This window comes from Saimiri boliviensis, chromosome 17, assembly GCF_048565385.1.
Source record: "Saimiri boliviensis isolate mSaiBol1 chromosome 17, mSaiBol1.pri, whole genome shotgun sequence".
Classification (NCBI taxonomy): domain Eukaryota; kingdom Metazoa; phylum Chordata; class Mammalia; order Primates; family Cebidae; genus Saimiri; species Saimiri boliviensis.
Genome location: NC_133465.1, coordinates 15895717 through 15923583, shown reverse-complemented (window position 1 = coordinate 15923583; position 27867 = coordinate 15895717). Strand labels below are relative to the sequence as shown.

The following is a 27867-nucleotide window of genomic DNA, read 5'->3' as shown; positions in this document are numbered from 1 at the left end:
ACCTAGTCTAATCTGATTCCAAGTTTGCCCCAAATGGCTGTTTTCCTGCATAGGAATCTATAGCTCTTACGTGTTTATCCCACAAATCCCAGCTCCCTCCTCCGCCTGACCACCCAGCCATAGGTCAGCAGCTTGAAGACTTGAAGGAAGGGCTTCTGCCACCCTCCTGAGAGGCAGTCCTCAAGGACAGCAAAAAGAGGCGTGCTGGAGGACATAACCAGACTGCTTGGCACAAGCTCCGTGGGAAGCGGGTGTGTGCCCTGTGATGTCATGGTATGTGTGTACAGTCACCCTGCAGTATGTCCGCACAGGGGGTTGGTGGCAGGACCCCCACATATGCCGAAGTCCTCACATACTTAGGTTCCACCATCAGCAGCCCTCCGTATATGTGGGTTTCACATCCCAGGAATACTGCATTTTCAGTCACATTTTGTTGAAAAAAATTCATGTACAAGTGAACCTGTGAGATTCAAACCTGTGCTGTTCAGGGGTCAGCTGTGTTGGCTTTGGTCACAATTCCTGGCTCGTAACTCCCATAGCCCTTGTTACTTGTCCCCAAGACAGGCCATGACAACTAAATATATACCTTCCTCTGTCTTTCTGTCTCGGAGCCGATCACAAAGAAATTCTCTGGCCTACCTTGTTTGATTGTGAGTCATACAACCCCCACTGCAGAAGGGGTCCTGCCCCTCCCCTAGAAGAAGGTGCCCAGAGAGTCCAAGAAGCATCTGAACAGATAAGCTTTGCTGAGTTTCCCCACTCAGCCTCTCAGTCTGAGATCATTCCCCGTTCTTCTACTCACATGTCCACCCAGTTGTCCATGCTTCAGTCCTATCTATCCGATGAAGAATCCAAAAAAGGGCTACAAGGAAAGGGTACGGAGAGCTTCAGGACAGCCGAATACATGGAGGTTCCTGTAGGGTGGTGCGCCCAAGGACGGCATGGAAATGCCACGCTCCTTCTCACACCTCACCCTGTGCGTTTCTTCATCTATGTCCTCTGTAGTATCATTTCTTAAAAATTTCAGAATTTTTTTGAGACGGAGTCTTGCTCTGTCCTCCAGACCAGAGTGCAGTGGTGTGATCTCGGCTCAATACAACTTCCGCCTCCTGGGTTCAGGTGATTCTCTTGCCTCAGCCTCCCAAGTAGCTGGGATTACAGGCACTTGTCACCACACCCAGCTAATTTTTTTTTTTTTTTTTTAAGTAGAGATGGGGTTTCGCCATGTTGGCCAGGCTGGTCTCAAACTCCTGACCTCAGGTGATCCACCTGCCATGCCTCCCAAAGTGCTGGGATTACAGGTGTGAGCCACTGTGCCCAACTTGTAATATCCTTTATAATAAACCAGAAAACTTATGTAAATGTGCCCGAGTTCTGTGAGCCACTCTAGCAAATTAAACCCAAGGAAGGGACTGTGGGATCCCTGATTTATAGATGGTTGGAAGTGGGGGGCAGTCTTGTGGGACTGAGCCCTCAACCTCTGGGATCTGATGCTGTCTCCAGGAAGAGAGTATCAGAATTGAACTGGAGGACACTCAACTGGTGTCTGCTGCAGAATGGACTGCTTGCTGGTTGGTAAGGAGAAATCCCCACACATCTGGTCACAGAAATCTTCTGTGTTGATTGTTGTGAAAGCAAACAGTTTGGGGATTTTTTCCTGCTCGGAGGCTCCAAAGACAGAAGCGCTTTTAGCACCAGAGCTCCAGCTCCATAATGGCAGGACAGTTGGACTCAGGCAGAGGGTAGGAGACAGGGATGCCGCAGAAAGCAAGCAGGTGTGGCCAGGAACGGTGGCTCATGCCTGTAATCCCAGTACTTTGGGAGGCCAAGGTGGGTGGATCACCTGAGGTCAGGAGTTCGAGACCAGCCTGGCCAAATGGTGAAACCCCATCTCTACTAAAAATACAAAAGCTAGCCTGGTGTGGTGGTGCATGCCTATAATCCCAGCTACTGGGGAGGCTGAGGCAGGAGAATTGCTTCAACCCAGGAGACAGAGGTTGCAGTGAGCTGAGATCACACCATTGCACTCCAGCCTGGGCAACAGAATGAGACTCCATCTCAAAAAAAAAAAAAAATTAGCCGGGCGTGGTGGCAGATGCCTGTAACCCCAGATACTGGAAAGGCTGAGGCAGGAGAATTGCTTGAACCTGGAAGGCAGAGGTTACAGTGTGCCAAGATCGCACCATTGCACTCCAGCCTGGGCAACGGAGCGAGACTCTGTCTCAAACAAACAAACAAAAACAAGCAGGTGTCCCTGCACTGAGCAGGACACTGGAAGGAATGAACCCCTGGGGACTCTGGCATGGCAGGAAGGCTCTGGTAACTGCCTGCCAAGCCCTCTTCTTTCCCACTTCCTGCTGGGCCTCCGTCCTCTCCCCATGCCTGTCTCCCTCCCCGGCCCTAACCCTTGCGCTGACTGCCTCACTCCCTGCGCTCCGGAACACCCACAGGTCTGCATGCGTGTGTCCATCTCCCTAAAACATTCCTGAAGGGCATGGGCCACGTCCTTCTGTTCACCCGCCCATGGCAGTCACTGCTCTGCTGCAGAGGGCACTGGGCACTGCAGTGAGGCCAGGGAAGCAGGACAGCTGCCCCAAGTGTAGGAGAGTGAATAACAGGCGACTGAAAACTGAACACAGGAAACACAGGCAGCTTTATTATTTCAAACAGGGCAGGAACAATCCCAGCCTTTACAGGCCCACACAAAAGGGGGTTCTGGGAAAGTCCACACTTTGGGAAATGACTATGCCCCACCACTGTGTATGGAGCTGTGCTCTGATCCATCCATTCTCCTTATAAGGAGCTCATTAGCTAAGGAGATTGATAGAAAAACAGTCACATGGAGGGAATCAACAAAAGGGAACAGCATGAACACTGAGGTTACATAAGGAAACGGGAACCGCCAAAGCCTGCATAACAAGCACTGGCCTATTTCTGGGGCAGGGTCTCCTCCTGCTCTGGCTCTGTGGCCCTCAGCTCAAACCAGGCTTAGAAATCACTTCCCAGCTCTCAGGGTGCCCCTATTTAGATCCTCAAGGGCAGCTACCCAGGGAGTGACACTGAGCCTGGTCAGTCCAGCCACAGGCTGGTTGGAGCCTGAGCTTCCCATCAGAAACACTGGCCCCAGAACCCACCTCCAAGCTGCTGCCAAGGCTTTTAACATAGACAGAATGTGTACAAAGCACTTTGTAAATGCAGATTGGTAAGTCAATGCACATAGAGTTCTACTGTCACTTCTTAAAATTGTTTCCTGATTGTTTAGGGAAATCATTTAGGAGCCACGCTCCTTCTCACACCTCACCTCCCTTTACGGTCTAGCTCACAAGTTTTAAATTCCTGTGAAATACATACATTTCTGCTATAAAGCAATATACACATTCTTAGAAACTATCTTTTGTTGCTGGGCATAATCCCAGCATTTTGGGAGGCCAAGGCGGGTGGATCACCTGGGGTCGGGAGTTCGAGACCAGCCTGACCAGCATGGTAAAACCCCATCTCTACTAAAAATACAAAATTAGTCAGGCATGGTATCACATGCCTGTAATCCCAGCTACTTGGGAGGCTGAGGCAGGAGAAACGCTTGAACCAGGGAGGCAAATGTTGCAGTGAGGCGAGATCGTGCCATTGCCCTCCAGCCTGGGCAACGGGAACGAAACTGCATCTCAAACGGGAGCGAAACTGCATCTCAAAAAAAGAAAAAAGAAAAAGAAAACTTCATGTTATCTTATTGCACATAATTAACAGGAATTCTGTGAAAAATGGGGCTAGGGCAAACCACTCAAACCTACAAAACGTTGTCACTAGAGCACTAACAAAATCTTTTGGGCTACCCAGGCAGGCAGTGCAGTGGGGCGAGAGGGTGCCGCCATGGGTATTAAAAATGCACCAAAAAAGTAAAATAGAAATCCTGGCAAACTTTAATTAGAGCAAGGCTGACAGGTGCCAAGACAGTTCAGATGAAAGAGGAGTTCTAAGCCAGGGAACTGTTACTAAGTTGGGCCTGGAGGCAGCCATAGCCTGCCATCGCCAAGACCCCAACAGGCTAGGAGATGTGGCTTTTCTCCGGGAGTGCCAGTGGTTTTATTTCTTGTTCCTAGAAGCCCACAGGGGTTCCTCCAGCAGAGCAGCCAGAGAGCTTTCTCCTTTCCTGCTGAAAACTGTCATTCTCCTCCCACTATTCCACCTCCTTTGCCTAGGCAAAATCACAGGTGAACCAAAGAAACATGCATTATACCAACATCCTTCCCCTGCTCACCTGCCACGTGTGAATTAATTCACAGTACAGAAGTTCACATGGAAGCAGAGCAGCTTACCTGCTCCTGAGCATTCACAGCAGCTCATGACTGCCCAGAGCACCTCTCCCATGTACCTACCACACAACTGCATTTTCTGTCTCTTTCCACTGAAGGATGAGCTCCTCCATGGAACAGACTCACAGCTGTATCCAAAATGCCTAACACTGCCTGGCAAGCAAATGGTTGGAGAAAGCCTGAGTTTATAAGAAGGGAACAGAATCCTGCCTTCTTAATCAAAGATACGTGTTGAACACCCAGTTGGGAGTTGTAAATGAAGCAAGGCATCAAGTGCGTGAACATGGCTTCAGCTTCAGCTTGTAAACCACCAGAGGCTATAGAAGAGGGGATATTTTTATGATTAGCCTCTAAACAGCCTCTCATTTTTCAGGTTTCCCATGGGACCAAACTATAAAAGGGTTTTTAAAAAAAATTCATGAACAGCAAAGAACCGAAATTTTAATAGCACTATAATTCATCTTTTTTTTTTTTTTGAGATGGAGTTTCACTCTTGTTGCGCAGGCTGGAATGCGAGTGCACTGGCGTGATCTCAGCTCACTGCAACCTCCGCCTCCTGGGTTCAAGCCATTCTCCTGCCTTAGCCTTTCAAGTAGCTGGGACTACAGGTGTGTGCCACCATGCCTGGCTAATTTTTTTGTATTTTCAGTAGAGATGGGGTTTTACCAGCTAGCTAGTCTGGTCTTGAACTTCTTCTTTTTTTTTTTTTTTTTTAAATAAAGACGGGGTTTCATCATGTTGGTTAGGCTGGTCTCAATCTCCTGACTTCGGGTAATCAACCCAACTCGGCCTCCCAAAGTGCTAGGATTACAGGCGTGAGCCACCGCACCCAGATGGTCTTGAAATGCTTACTTCTGGTGATCCACCTGCCTCAGCCCCCCAAAGTGCTGGAATTAAGGCATGAGCCACTGTGCCCAGCCTAAAATTAATCATTTTAAACGTTCCCACAAAGAAAATTTTAGGCCCAGATGACTTCACTAATTAATTCTACCAAACATTTAAGGAACAAATAAAACCATTCTTATATTTAAAAATATATATAAATAGGCCGGGTGCGGTGGCTCAAGCCTGTAATCCCAGCACTTTGGGAGGCCGAGGCGGGTGGATCACGAGGTCAAGAGATCGAGACCATCCTGGTCAACATGATGAAACCCCATCTCTACTAAAAATACAAAAAAATTAGCTGGGCATGGTGGCGCGTGCCTATAATCCCAGCTACTAAGGAGGCTGAGGCAGGAGAATTGACTGAACCCAGGAGGCGGAGGTTGCAGTGAGCCAAGATCGCGCCATTGCACTCCAGTCTGGGTAACAAGAGCGAAACTCCGTCTCAAAAAAAAAAAAAATATATATATATATATATATATATATATATATAAGGCCAGGCATGGTGGCTCACGCCTGTAATCCCAGCACTTTGGGAGGCTGAGGCAGGCAGATCATCTGAGGTCAGGAGTTCAAGACCAGCCTGACCAACACGGAGAAACCCCATCTCTACTGAAAAAAAAAAAAAAAAATACAAAATCAGCTGGGCATGGTGGCACATGCCTGTAATCCTAGCTACTTGGGAGGCTGAGGCAGGGGAATTGCTTGAACTGGGGAGGCAGAGGTTGCAGTGAGCCGAGATCGTGCCATTACACTCCAGCCTGGGAAAAAAGAGCAAAACTCCACCTCATAAAGAAAAAAAAAAAAGTAGATAGTATTCGATTTTACTTATGTGAAGCTCAGGTCTAGGAATGGGAAGCAGGCCTCTCTGCCATCTGTGTCCTGAGGGTAAACCACCTTGTCTCTGCAGATGGTCATAGCTACAGCCTGCAGGCCAGTCTGAGGAAAGGACAGTGCCTGCCTGCCCACTGGACAGCGAGGTGTGGTCACCAGAGGTTACTTGCAGGCCAAGTCTTCCCAGGAGGCCCTGGCCCAGGGCTGCTGTGGCTCCCGCAGGGTTCTCATCTACTCCAGCAAGTTCAGACATGTCTGAATTCCAGTGGTGGACCTGGCCGAGCCTGAGCTGAGCCTGAGCTGAGCCTACTGCCATATGTGAAGGTGGCTAGGAGAGATGTCATTTGTCCTGCACAGTCACCTAAGAACAACAGATGGGAAATGCAGGTCGCAGTAAAGAAAGTTGGCAGAACTCCCCACCAGCTTCCTATGGCAAGAAGAGGCAATCCAGGGTGGTCCACCAGTGATTCAACCAGTTGAGATTGATGATAGGGGCCAGGACCAGGTTTCCCAGAGTTCCCCTTTGGGCCTGGTTTTGGTGATTCTTTTGCACGGTTTTCATGGATCACATGGGATACAGAGACAGCCCAAAGCTGCTAGGCTCCAGACTCTGATCTGTTTCCCATAAAAGAAGCAGCCCCTGAGAGAAAGGGCCCCTGCCTGGAACCAGACCAAAAGAGAATAGGAGAATCTGTCCTCTGCTGTAAAAAGTGCCCTCCCAAGACTGGGGTTATGGAACACTGCCTCAGATGTGACATTAACTGTCAAAAGCATCAGCCACCATATATACAAACGACCAGTGAGAAGACGACATCAGAAGGCACTTGGTTGATGTGGTATCTGCCAGGTTTCTCCATCATAACTACCTTTCCCATTTTAATTAGTAGGTATTTGTGGTACGTGTTTGGGGACTGTAAGTATCTTCTCATCAAACTTTCACCTATGAGTTTTAGCACCGATTAATTATTCTTGCCTGAATCAGTTCTTACTGTGACAGTTGTGAAATGGTGATTTGCTTAACTCAATCATTCCTTTTCATTAATTAGATGGCATTCTACTGTAGGCAAGATGTCTTGTAATTCACTATTTAAAAAAAAAAAAAAAAAAAAAGGCCAGGTCCAGTGGCTCATGCCTATAATCCTGGCACTCTGGGAGGCCAAGGCTGGTGGATCATGAGGTCAGGAGTTCGAGACCAGTCTGACTAACATAGTGAAACCCCATCTCTACTAAAAATACAAAAAATTAGCTGGGTGTAGTAGTATGCGCCTGTAGTCCCAGCTACTCGGGAGGCTGAGCAGGAGAATAGTGTGAACCTGGAGACAGAGGTTGCAGTGAGCCGAGATCATGCCATTGCACTCCAGCCTGGGTGACAGTCCAAGACTCCATCTCAAAAACAAAAATAAAAAGTCTCCTCCTACCTCTGTTTATTGCTAGGGCCCAGAGAAAATGATACTCCAGTAGCATCAAGCAAATCTACCCAAATATTGGTTTCTATATACAATTCTACACTAAAAGGAACCAAGGCTCTTTGGAAAATGGCTGGTACTCAAATTGGAAAATATAATGTGAGCCTAGAATACCTTTCTATCCCAAAATATAAGAAAGTGCTCAAAAAACAATGGGAACACTCAAACAGAAGTGATCTTGCAGGGGTTCTCTCTCATTGGCTGAATTTGGGCATCAAAATAAATAACAGGAATGGATTATAACTCATTTAATGAAAATAAAATTCCCTAAGTCCATGCTGACATTAAGAAAATGTCTTTACAGAAGAATACAAACTGATATATGTGGAGGGAATAAGAAAAAAAAGAAAATTACCAATTTGTTTTGTTTTGTTTTTTTGTGACTGAGTCTCGCTCTATCACCCAGGCTTGAGTGCAGTGGTGCAATCTTGGCTCACTGCAACCTCTGTCTCCCAGGTTCAAGCGATTCTCATGCCTCAGCCTCCTGAGTAGCTGGGATTATAGGTTCCCACCACCAAGCCTGGCTAATTTTTGTTTTATAGTAGAGATGGGGTTTCACCATGTTGGCCAGGCTGGTCTTGAACTCCTGACCTCAAGTGATCTGCCCACCTCGGCCTCCCAAAGTGCTGGGATTACAGGTGTGAGCCAAAGAACCTGGCCTGAAAATTACCATTTTATAATCACCACAGTTGCTGTGGTTTGAATGTATCCCCCAGAGTTCATGTGTTAGAAACTTAATCTCCAATGCAATATTGCTGAGAGGTGTGACCTTGAAGAGGTGATCAGGTCCATGAGGTCTCTGGCCTCATGAATAAATTAATGCCATTATCATGGGAGTGGGTTCATTAACTTGAGAAGGGTTCTTTTATAAAAGCAAGTGCAGCCCTCTCTTGCTTGCTCACTCTCTCACCTCTCTTACCCTCTCACTTTCTGCCATGGGATGATGCAGGAAGAAGGCCCTTACCAGATGCTGGCACCTTGATATCAGACTTCCCAGCCTTTGTAACTGTGGGAATAAATTTGTTTTCATTATAAATTACACAGCCTGTGGTATTGTTATAACAGCATAGAATGGACTAAGACAATAGTAATAACTCATCCAGGCAAGACTAATCAATGGAGGAAACATACCATTACAGTGAAGAACGCTGGCAGACACAACCTGCACCATGTGATCAGATTTAGACCAACAATGGAAGAAACTGACATTGTGTGCCTTCTTACTTGACAGACTGACTGAGGACACAATATCACCCATGTAGACAGTATTGCCACCAACAAGGTTTAACCTGAATGTTACCATAAGGAAACGACCAAACTCAAATTGAGGAACATTCAGCAAAACAACCTGAACTCAAAAATGTTTGTTTGTTTTGAGACAAGGTCTCACTCTGTGACCCAGGCACAGCGGTGCACTCACTATTATATTAGGGTGGTGCAAAAGTAATAGCAGTTTTTTTCTTTTTTAAAACGGCAAAACTACAATTACTTTTGCACCAACCTAATAGCTCACTGTAACCTTGAACTCCTGGGCTCAAGCAATCCTCCCACCTCAGCCTCCTGAGTAGCTAGGACTACAGGCATGCACCACCACACCTGGCAAATTTTCTTATTTTTCATAGGGCCTTGCTGTGTTGCCCAGGCTGGTCTTGAATTTCTGGCCTCAAGTGATCCTCCTTCTTGGCCTCCCATTACAGGTGTGAGCCACCGCACCCAGGTGAAAATATTAATGTCTTGAAAAACTAAAACAAACAAAAAATTTGAGGAACTTTCAGATTAAAGGAACATATTTAATGCAAACATGACCTTTTAATAGAACGTGGACTTTTTAAAAAGAGCATCTATAAAGATATGATTGGGATAACTGGGAACATCTGACTATAGACTGTGGTACCTATTAAATTTCTGAATGTCATGATTGTGCCAGTGTATGTGTGTGAGAGTGAGAAACCAAATGTAGCAAAATATTCATAATTTGTGAATGTAAGTGAAAGGTATGTAAGAATTCACTGTATGACTTGTGCAACTTAAAAGTTGTGAAAAAATACAAGGCTTCAGAATGACTCATTATTTCTGAAACCACAAACTTCGTTAGATGAGTCAAACAGATACATATATGTACTGTACTCATAAGGTCCCTGCAATTAAGAAACTAGGTTGCTGGCTGGGTGTGGTGGCTCCCACTTGTAATACCTGCACTTTGGGAGGCCGAGTGGGCAGATCACAAGGTCAGGAGTTCGAGACCAGCCTGGCCAACACAGTGAAACCCTGTCTCTACTAAAAATACAAAAAATAGCTGGGCGCCTGTAATCCCAGCTACTCGGGAGGCTGAGGCAGGAGAACAGCTTGAACCTGGGAGGTGGAGGTTGCCGTGAGCTGAGATCGGGCCACTGTACCCCAGCCTGGGCAACAGAGCGAGACTCCATCTCAAAAAAAACCAAAAATACAAAAAAATATCTAGGTTGCTAAATGATTTCTGAAAATGCCAAATTTAGAGGTATTTTATCCCTCCCAACACTGCTAACTGTTCCCCATCAGTCTCCCTGCTGGTTTTAGTGAAGCCAGTCTAGCTTTTCTGCCGCTTCAGTTTCTCCTACCTCTCCTCTCAGAACACCCAACACGGGATTCTTTTTTCTTTGAGATGTAGTCTCACACTGTTGCCCAGGCAGGAGTGCAATGGCATGATCTCTGCTCACCACAACCTCCACCTCCTGGGTTCTAGCGATTCTCCTGCCTCAGCCTCCAGAGTAGCTGGGATTACAGATGTGTGCCACCACGCCTGGCTAATTTTTTGCAGTTTTCGTAGAGACAGGGTTTCACCTTGTTGGCCGGGCTGGTCTTGAACCCCTGACCTCATGATCCACCCACCTCGGCCTCCCAAAGTGCTGGGATTACCGGTGTGGGCCACCACGCCCAGCCGGGATTCTAATCTCTAGGCAACAAGCTCATCGGTTTAGAGCTAATCTCACCCCCGAGTATACACACAGACATGTGTTCATACATTTGCATGCACATGCATAATGCCAACTCTTAAATATGCACAAGCCAAGTCAGTGACTGGACAATGTACTGGGGATAATGAGAAAGCAACAGACATGAGCTCTGCTCATAATAGAGACAGGATGGCAAAACTTAAACAAATTACAAATAGTTAAGAAAACAGCTGCAAGTATACAGAGAGCTGCAAAAGAGCCCTGTGTTCCTCCCAGAGGGAATGTCATTTTAAGGGGCACAGTAAAAATGAGGAAGAATCAGCAGGCAAAGATGTAGAGAGAAGGTCCTCGCAGGCAGAGGGAAGAGCATGAGCAAAGGCCTGAGCTCCGTAGGCCTCAGGAACTGAGAGGGGTCTTGAGAAGTCAGGACAGAGAAATGAAGGAAAGGGAGGAGGTGGATGAGGCCAGAAGCAGATCTAGGCCCCAGACCAGGGGGGTAGCAGGGGCAAGGGAGAGATCTGGGATGTTATCCTAAGGCACTGGGAGCACTGGATAAAGGAGGGAGATGCACGTGGGGGTTCATTTCAGAAAGACTGCAGCTATGTGAAGAATGAGCTAAAAGGGCAAGGATGGATGCAGAGACCAGGTAGGAAACTGCTGCCCTCGAATGGGGCAGACATGGAGATGGGGCCAACGAGAAGTGAATGGAGGGAGCGTTTAAGAAGTATACCTAGGTTGGGTGCAGTGGCTCACACCTGTAATCCCAGCACTTTGGGAGGCCGAGGCAGGTGGATCACCTGAGGTTGGGAGTTGAAGACCAGTCTAACCAACATGGAGAAACCCCGTCTCTACTAACAATACAAAATTAGCCAGGTATGGTGATACATGCCTGTAATCCCAGCTACTTGGAGGCTGACACAGGAGAATTGCTTGAACATGGGAGGCAGAGGTTGCGGAGAGCCAAGATCATGCCACTGCACTCCAGCCTGGGCAACAAGAGTGAAACTGTCTCAAAAAACAAAAACAAAAAAAAATGCTGAGTGCGGTGGCTCATGCCTGTAATCCCAGCACGTTGGGAGGCTGAGGCAGACAGATCGCGAGTTCAAGAGATTTGAGACCATCCTGGCCAACATGGTGAAACCCCATCTCTACTAAAAATACAAAAATTAGCCAGGTGTGTTGGTGCACGCCTGTAATCCCAGCTACTTGGGAGGCTGAGGCAGGAACCTGGGAGGGGGACATTTCAATGAGCCAAGATCACACCACTACACTATAGCCAATGACAGAGCAAGGCTGTTTCAAAAATAAATAAATACAGTGTACCTGACAGGTCCTGGTTCTACTACAATGGCATTCAATAAGCTTTGTAGTTCTCTACATTTAAAAAAAAAAAAAGCAAAAAAAAAAAAAAAAAACCCACAAAGGACACTTAGCAGTGGTGCTGAAATCAGCAGTGGAATTGGAGATGTCATAGAAAGCTGCTTTGGGAAGTCTGCGGGTGGCGGGACTGGTGCAAAACAGGCGGAACACCAAAGAAGGCTGGGCAGAGATGGGTGGGAAGAGTTTGAACACGTTTAAATGGGGAAGGGAAGAGGCTGCTGTGCAGCAGTAATGAATAGCGCTGGGTTCCCGTTAAAGCAGGAAGAGTTGGGTCCAGAGCCAGGTGGAAGGACTAGTAGCCCCAGACTCCCCAAGACTCAACCACTACTGCATCTCTCAACCTACAGGCACCTTCAGCACAACCTAGGCAACACTTTCCCAAAGCCCCCATCTCCAGGATGGCATCACCCAGGTGACCGGAAACCTAGGAGTCATCCTGCAGTCTTCCCTCTCCCTCATGTCCAACATCCAACTGAGTCACCAAGTCGTCTTGAACCTGTCCCCTGTGTGCCCTGTCTTCCAGCCAGAAGCACACGACTGACTATGTGCTACTGATGGGATCCGCTTGCCAATCACTTTCGCTGACTCATCACTGGTCCACAATGGCAGATCTCATACACATAAATTCCACTCAGCTTGGCTCTAACTACCCACATTTCTGGGTAGTACTCACTGATTGCAGCTCCAGAGCCCATCTGTGGTTCTCAGGACTCTTTCCTTGGTTGGCTGAATGGCTCTACCTATGGCTCCTCTGCTCCAGGCTTTGCTGAGCTCCATGGCTGGCATCAAACATCAGCCTTTTCTGGTGCAGAAGTTGTGGTTCTACAAGTCTTCAATATCTAGAATCTGCCGCCATCTCCATGGCCTCTACCCTAGTCATGCTTTCTTCCTTCTCACCTGGATGGCAAGTGGCTACCCTATATCATCTTGTCCTGTCCATTCCTTCCTCTAGCTTTGCACCAGTGACTTTAAAAATACAAACCTGGGCCGGGCGTGGTGGCTCAAGCCTGTAATCCCAGCACTTTGGGAGGACAAGGTGGGTGGATCACACAGTCAAGAGATCGAGACCATCCTGGTCAACACGGTGAAACCCCGTCTCTACTAAAAATACAAAAAATTAGCTGGGCATGGTGGCGTGTGTCTATAATCCCAGCTACTCAGGAGGCTGAGGCAGGAGAATTACCTGAACCCAGGAGGCAGAGGTTGCGGTGAGCCAATATCGTGCCATTGCACTCCAGCCTGGGTAACAAGAGCAAAACTCTGCCTCAAAACAAACAAACAAACAAAAAAAAACACCTGACTATATCAAACTCCTAATTAAAATCCTACCTTGGCAATCCAAGTTCCACCTAATTATCATTCCTCACAAAATCACATTTTAATGACAATAAAACATACAGGCTGGGATCGATGGCTCATGCCTGTAATCCTTTCACTTTGGGAGGCTGAGGCAGGCAGATCACCTGAGGTCAGGAGTTCACCAGTTGGCCTGGCCAGCATGGTTGAAACCTCATCTCTACTAAAAATACAAAATTAGCCAGGCATGGTGGTGCATGCCTGTAATCCCAACTACTTGAGAGACTGAGGCAGGAGAATCGCTTGAACCCAGGAGGCGGAGGTTGCAGTGAGCCAAAACCGTGACGTTGCACTCCAGCCTGGGCAACAACAGCGAAACTCTGTCTCGAAGAAGAAAAAAAAAAGACACAGAAAGAGAAATAAATTCATAATCATCCTAAAAACAGAAGTGGAGAGTGATTATAATCATCCTATAAACAAGCAGAAGGTGGTATCAGCAAACCAGAGATTTTGATGAGTTTCTAAAAACAGAAGGCAGACAGGATCATCAGCATGAACCACGGAGCCTTAACTCAGAAACATGGATGGCCAGGATGAGAGGCTCTAGTCTAGCAAACAGCAGGGATCAGAATGGGATTAAGAAAAGAACAGAAATTGAGAGGAAGACAGCCTGTGGGCCAGTTTTGGGGGCTGCCCCCACCACTAAGGAGCTGTGGCATTGATCCCCTCCCCCGCAACGTCTCCCCAAGCTGCAGCTTGAAACCTAGTGATAAAGGGTGGGGGAGGAGAAGTTTCTGCTATGTACACTTTGTGCCACACAAAGAATCTCAACCATGTGAATCTAAAAAATGTTTTTCAAAGTCAATTTAAAATCCTTTAGTCTTCATCAAAAGTAAACATATTAATGCTAAAATTTTATTTTAAAAAAATAGAAGAACAAAGGAAAAAAAAGTCATGGAACTCTTCCAGAGAATGCAGAAGCACTGGGAGTTGTAAGAGAAAAGCCACCAGTAAAGGAGGGGATGTCCCCATCTACTTATTAAGAACCCCACAGGCAGCTGGGCACAGTGGTTCACCCCTGTAATCCCAGCACTTTGGGAGGCTGAGGCAGGTAGGTCATGTGAGGTCAGGAGTTCAAGACCAGCCTGGCCAACAAGGTGAAACACTGTCTCTACTAAAAATACAAAAATTAGCCAGGCAGTTATGGTGGGCACCTGTAATCCCAGCTACTCGGGAGGCTGAGGCAAGAGAAGGGCTTGAGCCCGGGAGACAGAGGTTACAATGAACAGAGATCATGCCACTGCACTCCAGCCTGGCCGACAGAGCAGGGCTTTGTCTCAAAAAAAAAAAAAAAAAAAAAAAGAGACTCCCAGAAGAAATAGAGAGAAGGAATTAATCAAGAAAATATACTTTTCTCTTGTTATACACAGGGGATTGGTCCCAGGGAACCCAAGTATACCAAAATCCACATGTAAAAGTCCTGAAGTTAGCCCCAGGAACCCTATTAGAGGAGAAGTTGGCCCTCTGTATACTCAGGTTCACATCCCACAAATACAGTAGTTTCAATCTGCATTTGGTTTGAAAAAAGTCCCTTTTAAGTGGACCCGCACAGTTAAAACCCAAGTTTTTCAAGGGTCGACTGTATTCTTTTAAAGTTTTGGACCTGGCCTGATACAGTGGCTCAGGCCTGTAATCCCAGCACTTTGGGAGGCCAAGGCAGGTGGATCACGAGGTCAGGAGATCGAGACCATCCTGGCTAACAAGGTGAAACCTCATCTCGACTAAAATTACAAAATATGAGCCGGGCATGGCAGCATGCCCCTGTAGTCCCAGCTACTTAGGGCCTGAGCAGGAGAATCACTTGAACCGGGAGGCAGAGGATGCAGTGAGCCAAGATCACGCCATTGTACTCCAGCCTGGGTGACAGAGCAAGACTCGTGTCAAAAAAAAAAAAATTTTTTTTTCAGAGTTGAAGACGGACGGAAGTCTTCAGGTTGGCAAGGTTCACCTACTAGTGCCATCCCCAATGAACAGGAAAAACTAAAAGTCACTATTTAGACGCACCCTCATGAAATTTCAGAACACCAAGAGAAAACAAATGATCCCAAAGGTTTCCAGAGCAGAGATACAAGTTACAAGTAAGAACCACAGACACACCAGACTTCATGGGCAATGCCAGGTGTTACAGCAACGCCTCTAGACTTCTGAAGGAAAACACTTCCGAGCCACAATCCATTAACCAACCAATCATATGTGAGAAATAAAAGCTTTTTTTTTTTTTTTGAGACAGAGTCTTATTCTGTTGCCCAGGCTGGAGTGCAGTGGTGTGAACACAGCTCACTGCAGCCTCAACCTCCTGGACTCAAGCAATCCTCCTGCCTCAGCCTCCCACAGGGCTGGGATTACAGGTGTGAGCCATTGCACCAGGCTAAAAAAACATTTTTTACACATAAGAACCCAGAAAGTTTATCTCCATGTCTAACAAATACAGAATCCTAGAAAGAGTAAAGAGAATATGGAATACAGAAAACGCTGGAACCACTCCAAAGGAGCAGTAAAGGAAGCCCAACAGCCTTGTGGTACATGTAGCAAGGGCAGGAGGAGGCCCTGCATGAGGGTGATTAAGAAGCTGGGTGACCATGAGGATGTGGGAAGGCAGTCTTCCTCCTTTAACTGTCTCATTTCCAGATGGTAAACATGGAGCACGCTAAAGCGTGACATCATTTTGAGTAAAATCTGAGTAACGGATGGCATCTAAAAATAGGATCCTGGCCAGGCACGGTGGCTCATGCCTACAATCCCAGCACATTGGGAGGCTGAGGTGGGTGGATCACCTGAGGTCAGGAGTTCGAGACCAGCCTGGCCAATATGATGAAACCCCGTCCCTACTAAAAACACAAAAATTAGCCAGGTGTGGTGGCACATACCTGTAATCCCAGCTACTCAGGAGGCTGAGGCAGGAGAATTGCTTGAACCTGGGAAGCGAAGGTTGCAGTGAGCCGAGATCACATCACTGCACCCCAGCCTGGTCATTGCAGTGAGACTCTGTCTCACAAAACAAAATAAAATAAAAATAGGATCCATCTGACCTGGACGTGAGAAGTTACTCCCTGAGAAGCATGGGCGTATGGGCAGCCTGCATTCCCTACTCCATTTTGACTGTTCCGTCCCGGGTTGAACACCACAGAGGCAAGTGAACCAATCCTAAGCGCTCCTTCTCAGTTTTCAGTTTTCAGAAACTCTCTACATAAAGTTCAGGAAATGTTTTTATAGAATGAAATGTAAATGGTATAAACCTTAATACTATAAAAGTCATGGTATAATGCAAATGTGTTCAATACCCAATCTGTGTAGAGGAAGCCATGAGAAAGAGGGGTTGCCTCTGACAGGCAGAGGAGGAAAGCAGAGATCCCGAGACAGGTGACTGACTCTCCGCAGCTTCCCCTGTGTCGTTTCAGTTTCTTTACAGCAGCATGAGTTACTTTCCAAAGGGAAAACTTGGTGACGTAGGTGGCGTGCCCACAGTAACCACGCGGCTGACGAAAACCAGGAGCAGACCTGGGAAAGGAATGGGGGGCACGCTCTTCCTCGTTTTCTTAACAGTCAGCAGATACAATCACCGCCTGACAGGAATACAGGTTGACATGTCCACACACACACAAAAAAGTAACAGAAATTCAAGTGGCAGGTAGGGAAGAAGGCTGGCAAGGGCCACGGCCTTGCGGTTCATGGTCAGGAGTCAGTGGATTCTGCTTCAAGATGGCGCACAAAACCAGGACTCAGCCGGGAGTGTCCCTCGGGGCAAATGCCAAGAGAAACGGTCTGAGGGCAGCCCCCAGCAGAGGGACTGGTGGGGGGCTCTTGCTTTCCCTTTTGTACCTTTCTGTACTTTTGACTGTTTACTTCTGTGGCTCACTGGTTGATTTCTAACTTAAAAAAAAAATAGAAAATAACAAATGTGACTCCTTCATGGGCTCACCAGCACCTTCAGGACAAAATCCAAACCCCTCAGCAAGCTCTAGGCCCTCCTTGAGCTGCCTGCTCCCCCACCTGTCTACCCAACGACAGCCCGAATCCCGTGCCCACTCAGACCCCCAAGGTGCGGGGCTCCCAAGGTTTGAGGCCAGCTCAGGAGCCCCCCTGCTCCTGCACGCTTTCTCCACTTTCATTCTGTCCAAGAAGGTACATTTGCTTTTTGCCATTGAGTTCCCACTGCCCATGGCGCTGTCTCTGCCAGCTGGCCTGGGAGTCCAACTGCTGATCATATTAATGCCCTCAGGGGAGAATAACCATGTCTAAAGCCCCATTCTGGAGTCAGTAATGAATCTGAGGCAAAAGGAAAGGTTGGGCCTCAGCTCCTCAATTCAAGGGAGGAGCAGGTGGCAGGAGAGCCACAGGGCCTTGCAGCTGTCAGGCAAATGCTGTGAGATTCCATTCACATGGCCAGGGCTTAGCCTCTTTCCTCACTCAGCCATTTGACGGCTTAGCTGGAGTCTTCTTTGTCCAGGAATACATATATTTTTTATTTTTATTTTTATTTTTTTTAGAGACAGGGTTTCACCATGTTGGCCAGGCTGGTCTCGAACTCCCGACCTCAGGTGATCCACCGGCCTCGCAAAGTGCTGGGACTACAGGCATGAGCCACCACACCCCGCCTGTCCAGGTAACATTTAAAGTGATCTAATCACAATTTGCTGGTGCCCTTATTCATCCACCACTAGAAGGGACCCCTTATCAAGAGGGTGTTTCGGGATGACCTTCGGGTGTACAGTCCCCTCCAGCTGCTCACAGGATGGTTAAAGGCTCCTGGGAAGATAGGCTGACTCAGTCCTGGCTTCCATGTGACCCTGGGCTAAACATAATTCTCTGCACCTTCATCTCCCTATCTGTGAGATGGTGAAGATAACTGTATCTGCTCCCATAGGGTAGTCATAACGATTAAAGTAAATTAAGGATGTAAGGTGCCTGGCACCCAGAAACAGCTTGGGAACAATGACTGCCATTCACAAGACTGAAAACTCCAATGTCCAGAATAGCTAAGGACACTTCCCCATATCTGTCCCTGCAGGGTACATCCATGCTGTGATCACAAACTGACAAATGAGAAGAATGAGATACAGGGATTGGGTCCTGCCTTGCACATGGTCACTGAGAAAGAAGCCAGATTATCTGTAGTGGGAAAATGTTGACTTTTGTTCCTTCATCTTTTTCTCCAGACAACCAAAGGCAGCCACTGTGCTTTTCAGAATTCAGTGGAGAGCCACGGTACGAGGCCAGGAACCATTGCCCTGGCCATGCTGCTCCAGGGCACCTGGCCACCTCCAGGCATGCAGAGCCTCTGCAGGTTGTGTCTGGTCTGGAGAGGAGGCCTTTGCCCTCTGGGGGCAGCTCCAAGCTCCAGTCCCAGGGCAGGGCCCAAGGTGGCTTGAGCAGGTCCTCCTTCCCCGACTCCTTCAGAGGAAACCTGTCCACAGTACCCTCCACGCATGCCAAGTCCACCTCCATCTCCCCTGCCCTGAAGTTCCTATGTGGTCCTGATGACCGTCCTGCCAGGTCAGGCTGACTCTACCCTCCCCGAGGGGACAGGGCCTTCAGGTACCCTCTGGATTGAATTACCCTTGGTTCCCAGACACGTTTAAGGGCTTCAATGACCAAACCAGACCTTGGCTCCTGCCTAGACTGTGTGCCCTGTGGAACCAACACACTAGGAACCAGCCCCTTGTCTCAGCTGGAGGTCCCAGCAGGATCATAAACAGCACCTGCTGGTTTTAAGGCTGCCACATGGCCTGAGAAGTAGAGTTGAGGGGACTGTGTGCTAACAATGGAGGATAAATGACAACACTCAGGCCTGGGTGATGCCCTGATGGAGGTAACAGGGTGGCTCTTGGCCTGTACATGGGACCAGGAGCCAGGGCCCACAGGCCATGCCCCAACCACCCGAAGCCCCCGGCTTAGCCTGGGCCTCTGGCCCACAGCCCCTGCTGGCTGCCTGGCAGTCCCCCAGACACCTCTGCATTCCTCTCCACCCTTTTGTTCCTTAGACCCATGAGATGTTTTCAGAAGATGGTTTTCCTGTCTTCTGTTCATTAGAACTTGTGGGAGCAGCTTCTATTCTGGTATTTCACAGAGCCCTTGGGCTCTCACTGTACATCTGCTGTCTGGGACCCTCCCTTCCCACATGTCCAGCTGTTCCCTGGGTGTGACGTAGGCCGACTGTGCTCTTTTCACCCAGTCACTCATGCATTCATCCAAAGTGTGATTCCCTGCCCTGTGTCAGCATCACGCTGCATCCTGGGGTGTAAGACGAGGCCCCTGCCCACAAAGCTCGCACACTGGGAGCAGAGAGACTCTAAGTAAGGACATGGTTTAATGGGATAACTAAAGACAGTGGTAAACCAGTGCAGTGGCTGAGAAGCCTCTCCAGGTGGGTGAAGTGAGGAACGGGGGTGCAAAGACCACGGGTGGGAAAGGAACCCGGCCATGGTGAGCTAGGATGGGGGGCCTCAACTGATCTGTTCACCTTGGCCTCCCAAACTGCTGGATGACAGGCGTGAGCCACTGTACCTGGCCTATAGCTCAATTTTTTTTTTTCTTTTTTTTTTTGAGGTGTAGTTTTGCTCTTTTGCCCAGGCTGGAGTGCAATGGCACAATCTCAGCTCACTGCAACCTCTGCCTCCCCGGTTCAAGCGATTCTCCTGCCTCAACCTCCCGAGTATCTGGGATTACAGGCACCTGCCACCACGCCCGGTATTTTTAGTAGAGATAGGGTTTCACCATGTTGGTAAGACTGGTCTTGAACTCCTGACCTCGGGTCATCCACCCGCCTCAGCTTCCCAAAGGGCTGGGATTACAGGCATGAGTCACCCAGCCCAGCCCTATAGCTCAATTTTTAAAAGTTTTGAAAACCATTCAAAACCCCCTGCCAACTTCCACCCTAAGTGGCGGCCACATTTCACACAAGGCACAAAGTCTTGCTAAGAAGTCTTTAATCCCTACCTTGCAGACCAGACACGTGAGACCCAGAGAAAAGCTTCAATGTGGCAAGAGCAGGGAGGGTGACAGGGTAAGGTCCAGGGACAAGTCAGATAAACACGGCGTTGGACCCATCTGGCCAACTAAACCCTCCCCGATCCACCCTCCTTCAGCTCTACTAGGAAAACAGCTGGGCTTGGCCTGGCCAGACTCAATGCCACAGGGCCAGGGAAACTGAGTCTACGGAGCAGGGAAGGCCCCCACACTGGGTGTTGAAGGGAACAGGATTGGAACAGGGAGGAGGAAGTGCCCCTGCCTTCGGGTGATGTGAGAGCTGGGAGCAGCTGCGTGGGCACGGCCCACACCCTCCTGCCTGTCCATGCCCACATCCCCCAGCCCAGGAGCTGCACACCCACTCTCGATGGCACCACTGGGACTAGACCCCACCAGGCCCCAACATCAAGTGCTGTCTGTGGACTTGACCAGAGGCAATGGACTTCTGTTTGTGGCCAGCCCTCCCCTGAAAGCAAAGGGCAGTGCCTGGTGTGAGCAGACACTCCTTTTCCCAGCCAGGCTAAGGGCATAATATTTGTCCCTGGCATTCCCTCCAGGCTCCCCTCCCTTCTACACCAGTAAACACCTTGGCAACGCAGTGGCAGGTGGGGGCTGTGGTCTCTGCAGCCACAGGGCTCACACTCAGAGCCGGTGAACTGTCTTTCCTAAGGCTTCAGCCCTCACTCCCTGCACCTTGCCCTCCTTATTGCTTGGCTTCAAAGCAGAGACACCTTCTCCCAAACAGGGCACTTCCGACTTTACTCTCGCCTGGAGTTCCGAGACCCCAGGAGGGCCTCAGGGCCAAGTCAGAGCTTGGGGCATCCTGTACCCAGCCTGTGTCAGTCAAGTGAGGAGAGTTTCAGGCCCCGACTCTAGTAGAGTTCTCAAATTGGTGGAACCAGAAGTCCCTGGATAAAGATATAACTGCTGGAATCCTGGGGATTCAGAGATTCTGATTCAGTACGACTGGGTGGGGCCCTGTAATCTGTATTTTAACCTGCTCACAGGGGGTCAGGAACTGTTAGGCCAGCTGAGGGAAAGCCTGCCCCAGGCACCAGCCCCTCAGAGGGAAGCCCGAGGGGCCCCAGTTCATCTCTCTCACCCACTAGGGTTGGGTGGTGCTGTGGCCAGGTCAGATGACCACCTTTGGGGCAGGGAGTTGCGGGGCTCCCTGTGCACCTCTTCCAGACCTCTGAGCTCTGTGGCCGGGCCAGGAAGGCAGGATGGGCGAGCCTCAGTGTTCTCCCCTCAGCCCTTGGCAATGCAAAGACTTTCAGGACCTGTGATTCACAGCTTTCCCCTTAACACACCCACACCCATTTTTTTCAAGACCCCGCCCAGCACAAACCCGAACAAGAACTAACAGATTTAAACTTTTATGGAACTTCCTGCTCCCTGTGGCCTGGGAGATTCTTCCAGTAACTCCTCTCTGGGTCTCTGCCAGGGCAAGTCCAAGGGGTTTCCATTAGACAGACAACTCAGGCTGAGGCCCGTGACTGCCCTGCTGGATGCGAAACATCCAAGAGGCTGTAACAACGATGATACCAAAAGGCGGGGAAGGGACCCAAAAGAGAGAAGAGACTGCTGTGCCTCCTTCACTTTTGGAAATCTCTGGGTTTGTCACACCTGATGGGACGCACGATGCCTCCTGGTCCAACAGCACCGGCAGCAGCACGTGGAATGACCAGACACCCACATGAGGCTCATGGTCCTCCCCAGCAGGAGGTTCCTGTTCCTGCTGGGACCCAGGACACAACACACAGGGACCAGACTCAACACATCTGCCTACTCAGATGGCCTCTGGGAGTATTCTCCCGCTCAGTTCCCACAAACACATTCTCCTACATCCACCAGTTCACTGCAGGCAGGATCCTCCTCCCGACACAGCAGAACACTTTTCTCCCTGTCTCCCAAACCAGTGCCACACAGGGCCCTGCAGCGTGGCCTGATGGCATGGGTGGGGACACAGTGCCAGGTCTGAGTTCAAGCTCCGGCTCTGATGCCCGTCCCTAATACATCATCCCAGGCAAGCCTCCAACCTCCCTGAACTACCCCTCCTTCTCTACAAGATGCAGGTTAGAGCACCTATCCTTTGGAGTTACTACAAGGACTACTAGAGACACGTTTATTATAAACTGCCTGGCACAGAGCTGGAACCTAATAAATGACTTCCTTCCCTTCCTTCCTACTCTGTGACTTAGGTTCCCTGTCTCAGCTCCAAATATAAAGAGATCTCAAGCTCTCCTCAGAAATGCCAAAGAGGCCGGGCGCGGTGGCTCAAGCCTGTAATCCCAGCACTTTGGGAGGCCGAGGCGGGTGGATCACGAGGTTGAGAGATCGAGACCATCCTGGTCAACATGGTGAAACCCCGTCTCTACTAAAAATACAAAAAACTAGCTGGACATGGTGGCGCGTGCCTGTAATCTCAGCTACTCAGGAGGCTGAGGCAGGAGAATTGCCTGAACCCAGGAGGCGGAGGTTGCGGTGAGCTGAGATCGCGCCATTGCACTCCAGCCTGGGTAACAAGAGGGAAACTCCATCTCAAAAAAAAAAAAAAAAAAAAAAAAAAAAAAAAAAAAAGAAATGCCAAAGAGGCCCAGGCACCAAAGGCAGAGAATAAATACTTTCGACAAACCCTCAATTTTTAAGTCATCAACTCCCCCTGGGAATCCACTCTGATTGCTGGCTGACTCCATCCCCCAATCCTAAATTTTCTCCGAGTGGAAGAAAGAGTGGACAGGTAAATTCCTCCATTTTCTACAATTCTGGCTGCACTTCTCAGCCAGCTCCCAACAGGGCAGCAAGAGATAGTTACACAAGGGCAGGGAGGCTGGAATGCCGCTCACCAGACACCAGGAAGCACTGGAACTCCTTTAAAAATATGTGGAGGAGGCCAGGCAGGGTGGCTCACGCCTGTAATCCCAGAACTTTGGAAGGCAGAGGCAGGTGGATCAAGAGGTCAGGAGTTCAATACCAGCCTGGCCAATATGGTGAAACCCTGTTTCTTCCAAAAAACACAAAAATTAGCTGGGTGTGGTGGTGCATGCCTGTAGTCCCAGCTCTTGGAGAAGCTAAGGCAGGAGAATCTCTTGAACCCAGGAGGCAGAGATTACAAGTAAGCTGAGATTGCTCCACTGCACTCCAGCCTGGTGACAGAGGGCGATCCCGTCTCAAAAAAAAAAAAGCACATGGAGGTGATCTGAGTCACCACTACACAGGCAGGAACAAGTGTCCATAGAGTTCCCCAAAGTTAACGGACACCTTCCCCTGGGATGGGCCTGGCCGCCTCTCCGCAGCAGGCACATTCTGAAGCTAGTTCATGCGTGTCCATCCTAACGGTGCGAATGCCCAGCGTCCAAAGTAGCCTTGCCCTTGGTGGGACTTCCCCGGCCTCCGGGACCGGTAGCACCCACGCGACCACGTCTGGCCGCCACTCTGGACGCTGGCCCTGCTCTGGGGCGGCCCCTCTCTCGGACATCACCGCTGCCGGTGAATATTAGGAACGGCCTTCGCTGCAGGGGTGGAGATGCGATCACCAAACCTCACGAGCCCCGGGCTCCACCCTCCCTCGGGGGTGACGCTTTCTCCGGAGCTTCCACTACGCCTCGTCGGGCGCGGGGAGGGGGCGCACTCCCTGGATCCCCTAAAGTTGTCTCTATGCAGATCTCCTTAGAGGGACGAGCATCCGGGACGCCTTGGGTGCCCGGGCGCACTCGTCTCGGGGCGAGGCGGGGTCGCCAGTATGGGAACCAGATCTCCATGAGCCCCGGGTGTCCCCAGCCTGGCTCGTCTGGGGTCCCCGAGGGAGGAACTCGGGACTGGAGAGGGCGACCCATTTAGGAACTCTGACGGGGCCCCGAGCTCCGACGACGCTGCGCGCCTCACCTGAGAGGGACACAGACAGCCAGGTACCTGTCGACTGCCACGGCCAGGAGACTGAAGATGGAGCTCTGCGTGAGCACCAGCACGAAGCAGGCGAGGAAGAGGCAGCCGTAGAAGTCAGTGCAGAAGCCCAGACTGATGGTAATAGCAAAGGGGATAGCGAAGAGCCCCACGGCCACATCGGCCGCAGCGAGGGACACCAGGAAGTAGTTGGTGGGTGTCTGCAGCGCGCTCGCGGTGCCCACCGCGGCGCACACCAGCACGTTGCCCGCCACCGACAGCGCGGCGATGACCAGCTCCAGAGCCACGTAAAGCGCGTCCTGTGTCTCCAGCAGCATGGCCGGGCCGGCGGGGCCCCGGGCGTCCCCTACCGGAGCCTGGCCGGGCGCGGGGCAGCTGCATGAGCCCCGCCGGGCATGGCCGCAGCGCCCAGACCGCGCCTCTGCCGGCTGCTTCTGAGCCTCGGGGCCGAGGCGCTGGGGGCCGGGACCCAGGGGTCGGATCCTTGGCCAAGAGGCGGCACCCATTGGCCGGTGCGCCCGCCCTTCTCCTACTGGGCGGAGCACCACCCCCTCGCTGCGCCCGAAGTTAGCGCTAAAGCTGGGCCCCTCCGGTCCCGGCGCTGCGCTGCCTCTTGGTGGCGGCGGGTAACTAACAAATTGCCCTAACTCCCAGTCACGCTGGAGCTCAGAGGCTTCGTCCCAGTGCTCGCACTGTCGTCCAGTCCGTGCGGCTCCTGGGATGAGGCCATGCTCTGCCCGGGGCGCCGCCAGTCCCAGAAGCCGCCGCAAGAGGACCCCCCAGGGTCATGCACCCCGGGCGCGGCTGAGGACTCCATGCTAACCCTGCGGACCCGGAGCAGGCTGACTGGATGGGGTGCCGCCGGGCAGGCAGGGAGCCGAGCCCGCAGTCCCCGCTCGTGGGGCAGCCTCGGGCCGCGCGGCCCCACCCGAGCTGTCCCCAGGCCGCTAAGCCGGACCGCAAGGAGCCCTCGGGCGATGCAGCCCCGGCAGCCCCCCTGAGTTACTCCGTGTCGTTCTCCCCTCTCGCCCGCTAGTCTGCACCCGCTCCACCCCCGGCCACTGCCCCGACGCCCCGCTCTGCCTTCTACCTTAGGACAAGCTCATGTTCATCCCGTCTTCGTCCACCGCCCCAAAATACCAGTGTTCCCCAGGCCCTCTATTCTTCACACCCTGGATCTGCACAGGCTCCTGAGGCCTCCCACGTGGCCCTCACACCCTTAACTCCCAAGTCTCTCGCTTCAACCCTACGCCTCCTGAGGGCCAGGTCCGAGCATCCCACTGACTCGCCGGGAGACAGCATGGTGCCCCAGATCCAACAAGTCCAAAACCAGGCTCATCTCGAATTCTCCCCAAACCCGTGCTGTGCCGCCTTTTCCTGGGACCCAATTCGTAATTGACCTCGCAACCCTCACCCACCCTAGGAAGTTTGCTGACACCTGAGCCTCCGCCTTTCTCCTCCTCCCAGCGATCAGCAGTGCTGTTGATTCCGCTTCCAGAGCCTTGCTTCCCTCTACCCGCAGTCTTGCCTGGAGTCCCTCCTCACCACCTGCTTCTGCCGTCGCTGCCTCTCTGCCTGTGCGTCCTCAGCTTCTGCAGCCCTCACCAACACCGCAGTTCTAGAGCCTGGCCCCTCTATTTCCCCTCCCGAAAGCCTTTCCCGGCAGTCACCAAAGAGAATGGGTAAGGAGATTTTCCAGCAACAGGAAAAGATGCTTGTAAAATCATGTTAAGCAGAAAACAAAACATGGGGTGACTGCTAAAGAGTACAGGATTTTTTAGGGTGATAAAATTTTTCTCGGTTGGGCGTGGTGGCTCACGCCTGTAACCCCAGAACCTTGGGAAGCCGAAGCCAGTGAATCACGAGGTCAGGAGATGGAGATGAGCCTGGCCAACATGGTGAAACCCCGTCTCTACTAAAAACACAAAAATTAGCTGGGCGTAGTGGTGGGCACCTGGAGTCCCAGCTACTAGAGAGGCAGAGGCAGGAGAATGGCTTGAACCAGGGAGGCAGAGGTTGCAGTGAGCCAAGATCGTGCCACTGCACTCCAGCCTGGTGACAGAGCAAAACATCTCAAAAAAACAAAACAAAAACAAACAAACCAAAAAAACTCAATGTGGTGATGATGGTTGTACAGTTCTGTGGATATACCCCAAAGCCACCGAACTGTACATTTGAAAGGGATGCACTGTGCGTCATATAAATTATATCTCAACGAAGCTGTAACAACAACAACATGGCTCATGCCTATAATCCCAACACTTTGGGAGGCCAAGGTGGGAGGATCATTTGAGGTCAAGGGCTCAAGACCAGCCTGGCCAATTTAGAGTTCAAGTGATCCACTCACCTTTGCTTCCCAAAGTTCTGGGATTACATATATGGTCCCCCACAACCAGCATGATAAAACTGTCTTGAGGAAATGGCACTGGGGGTGTGGAAAAGTGTGTGTGTTTAGGGGTGGGTGAGAGAAGAGTTTACACTGCAGTTACCTGAGAAGGCAACACCAGGCAGGATTAACAGGAGGCTGGTAAAACATTAAAAAGAAAAACTAAAAAATGAGATGTCCATAGGAGGCTTTGAAAAGCTCTTATTCAGGCCAGGCGCAGTGACTCACGTTTGTAATCCCAGCACTTTGGGAGGCCGAGGCAGGTGGACCAACTTGACCAACAAGACCAGCTTGACCAACGTGGTGAAATCCCATCTCTACTAAAAATACAAAAACTACCCAGGTGTGGTGGCAGATGGATGTAATCCTAGCTATTCAGGAGGCTGAGGCAGGATAATTGCTTGAACCTGGAAGGTGGAGGTTGCAGTGAGCCAATATCACGCCATTGCACTCCAGCCTGGGCAAGAAGAGCAAAACTCTGTCTTAAAAAAAAAAAAGAAAAGAAAAGCTCTTATTCCTGGGAATATGTAAGGCCTTGTGCATGGGCATAGGCCCAGGAAAGACATGAAAATGCCATAATCTGTCACCTTTGGCTGACTTTAAGGCTGTACATAAGCAGGAAATGAAGTCTAAAGTAGAGTCGTCAATCGTCTGCTAGAGCATTGAAAATGTACCCCAACACACACACTAAGCCCTTTTGCAAAGGCAAAAAGATTCAAGACATTTAAGGAAATTGCTATCCAATTATCAGCTGACCACTAAGCTAACTAGGAAGAAACTTCAGCTCCTGCACAAGACAAAAAATACAGACATCACAGAATTTGTCCAGGAAATTCACTAAATAAACAGCAAACACAGCAACAAACAGTGTCAACCAGAAACCCTGGAATGGCAGGATCCAATATTATTATTGCCACGTTTTGTTATTTTAAATGTGCTGCTTTCAACAAAAGATTCCAAGACATGCATATAAAAAAGGAAAATATGGCCCACATACAGGAGAAGAAAGAAACAATAGAAACTTCCTGAGAAAGCAGTTTGGGTTTACTAGGCAAAGACTGTATGTATACATGTTTTATTTATTTTTATTTAATTTTTTTTAGAGATAGGGTCTCGCTCTGTTGTCCAGGCTGGAGTGCAGTGGCACAATCATGATTCACTGCAGTCTCAAACTCCTGGGATCCAGTGATCCTTTCATCTTAGCCTCCCGAGTAGCTGAGACTATGGACATATGCCATAGTGGCTAATTTTTAATTTTTTTTTGTAGAGATGGGGGTCTCATTTTGTTTTCCAGCCTGGTCTCAAACTCTCGGCTGCAAGTGATCCTTCTGCCTCAGATGCCCAAAGTGCTGAAACTACAGATATGAGCCACGTGCCTGGGGCCTAGACAAAGATTTTTAAATCAGCTATTTTAAACTTGTTCAAAAAATTAAAAAGGGCCAGGCACAGTG

At 49.9% G+C, this 27867-nt stretch overlaps 1 protein-coding gene across 1 annotated transcript in view; it reads right to left on the bottom strand.

The window, feature by feature from the left end:
* The window catches only part of ADORA2B (adenosine A2b receptor), a 32220-nt gene extending 7735 nt beyond the window's left edge, over window positions 1-24485 (bottom strand). The window contains exon 1 of the mRNA XM_003929268.4: window positions 24013-24485. Coding sequence (XP_003929317.2) covers window positions 24013-24347 — 335 coding nt within the window. The 5' untranslated portion in view covers window positions 24348-24485. The remainder of the gene's footprint in view (window positions 1-24012) is intronic.
* Window positions 24486-27867: the final 3382 nt, after the last annotated feature.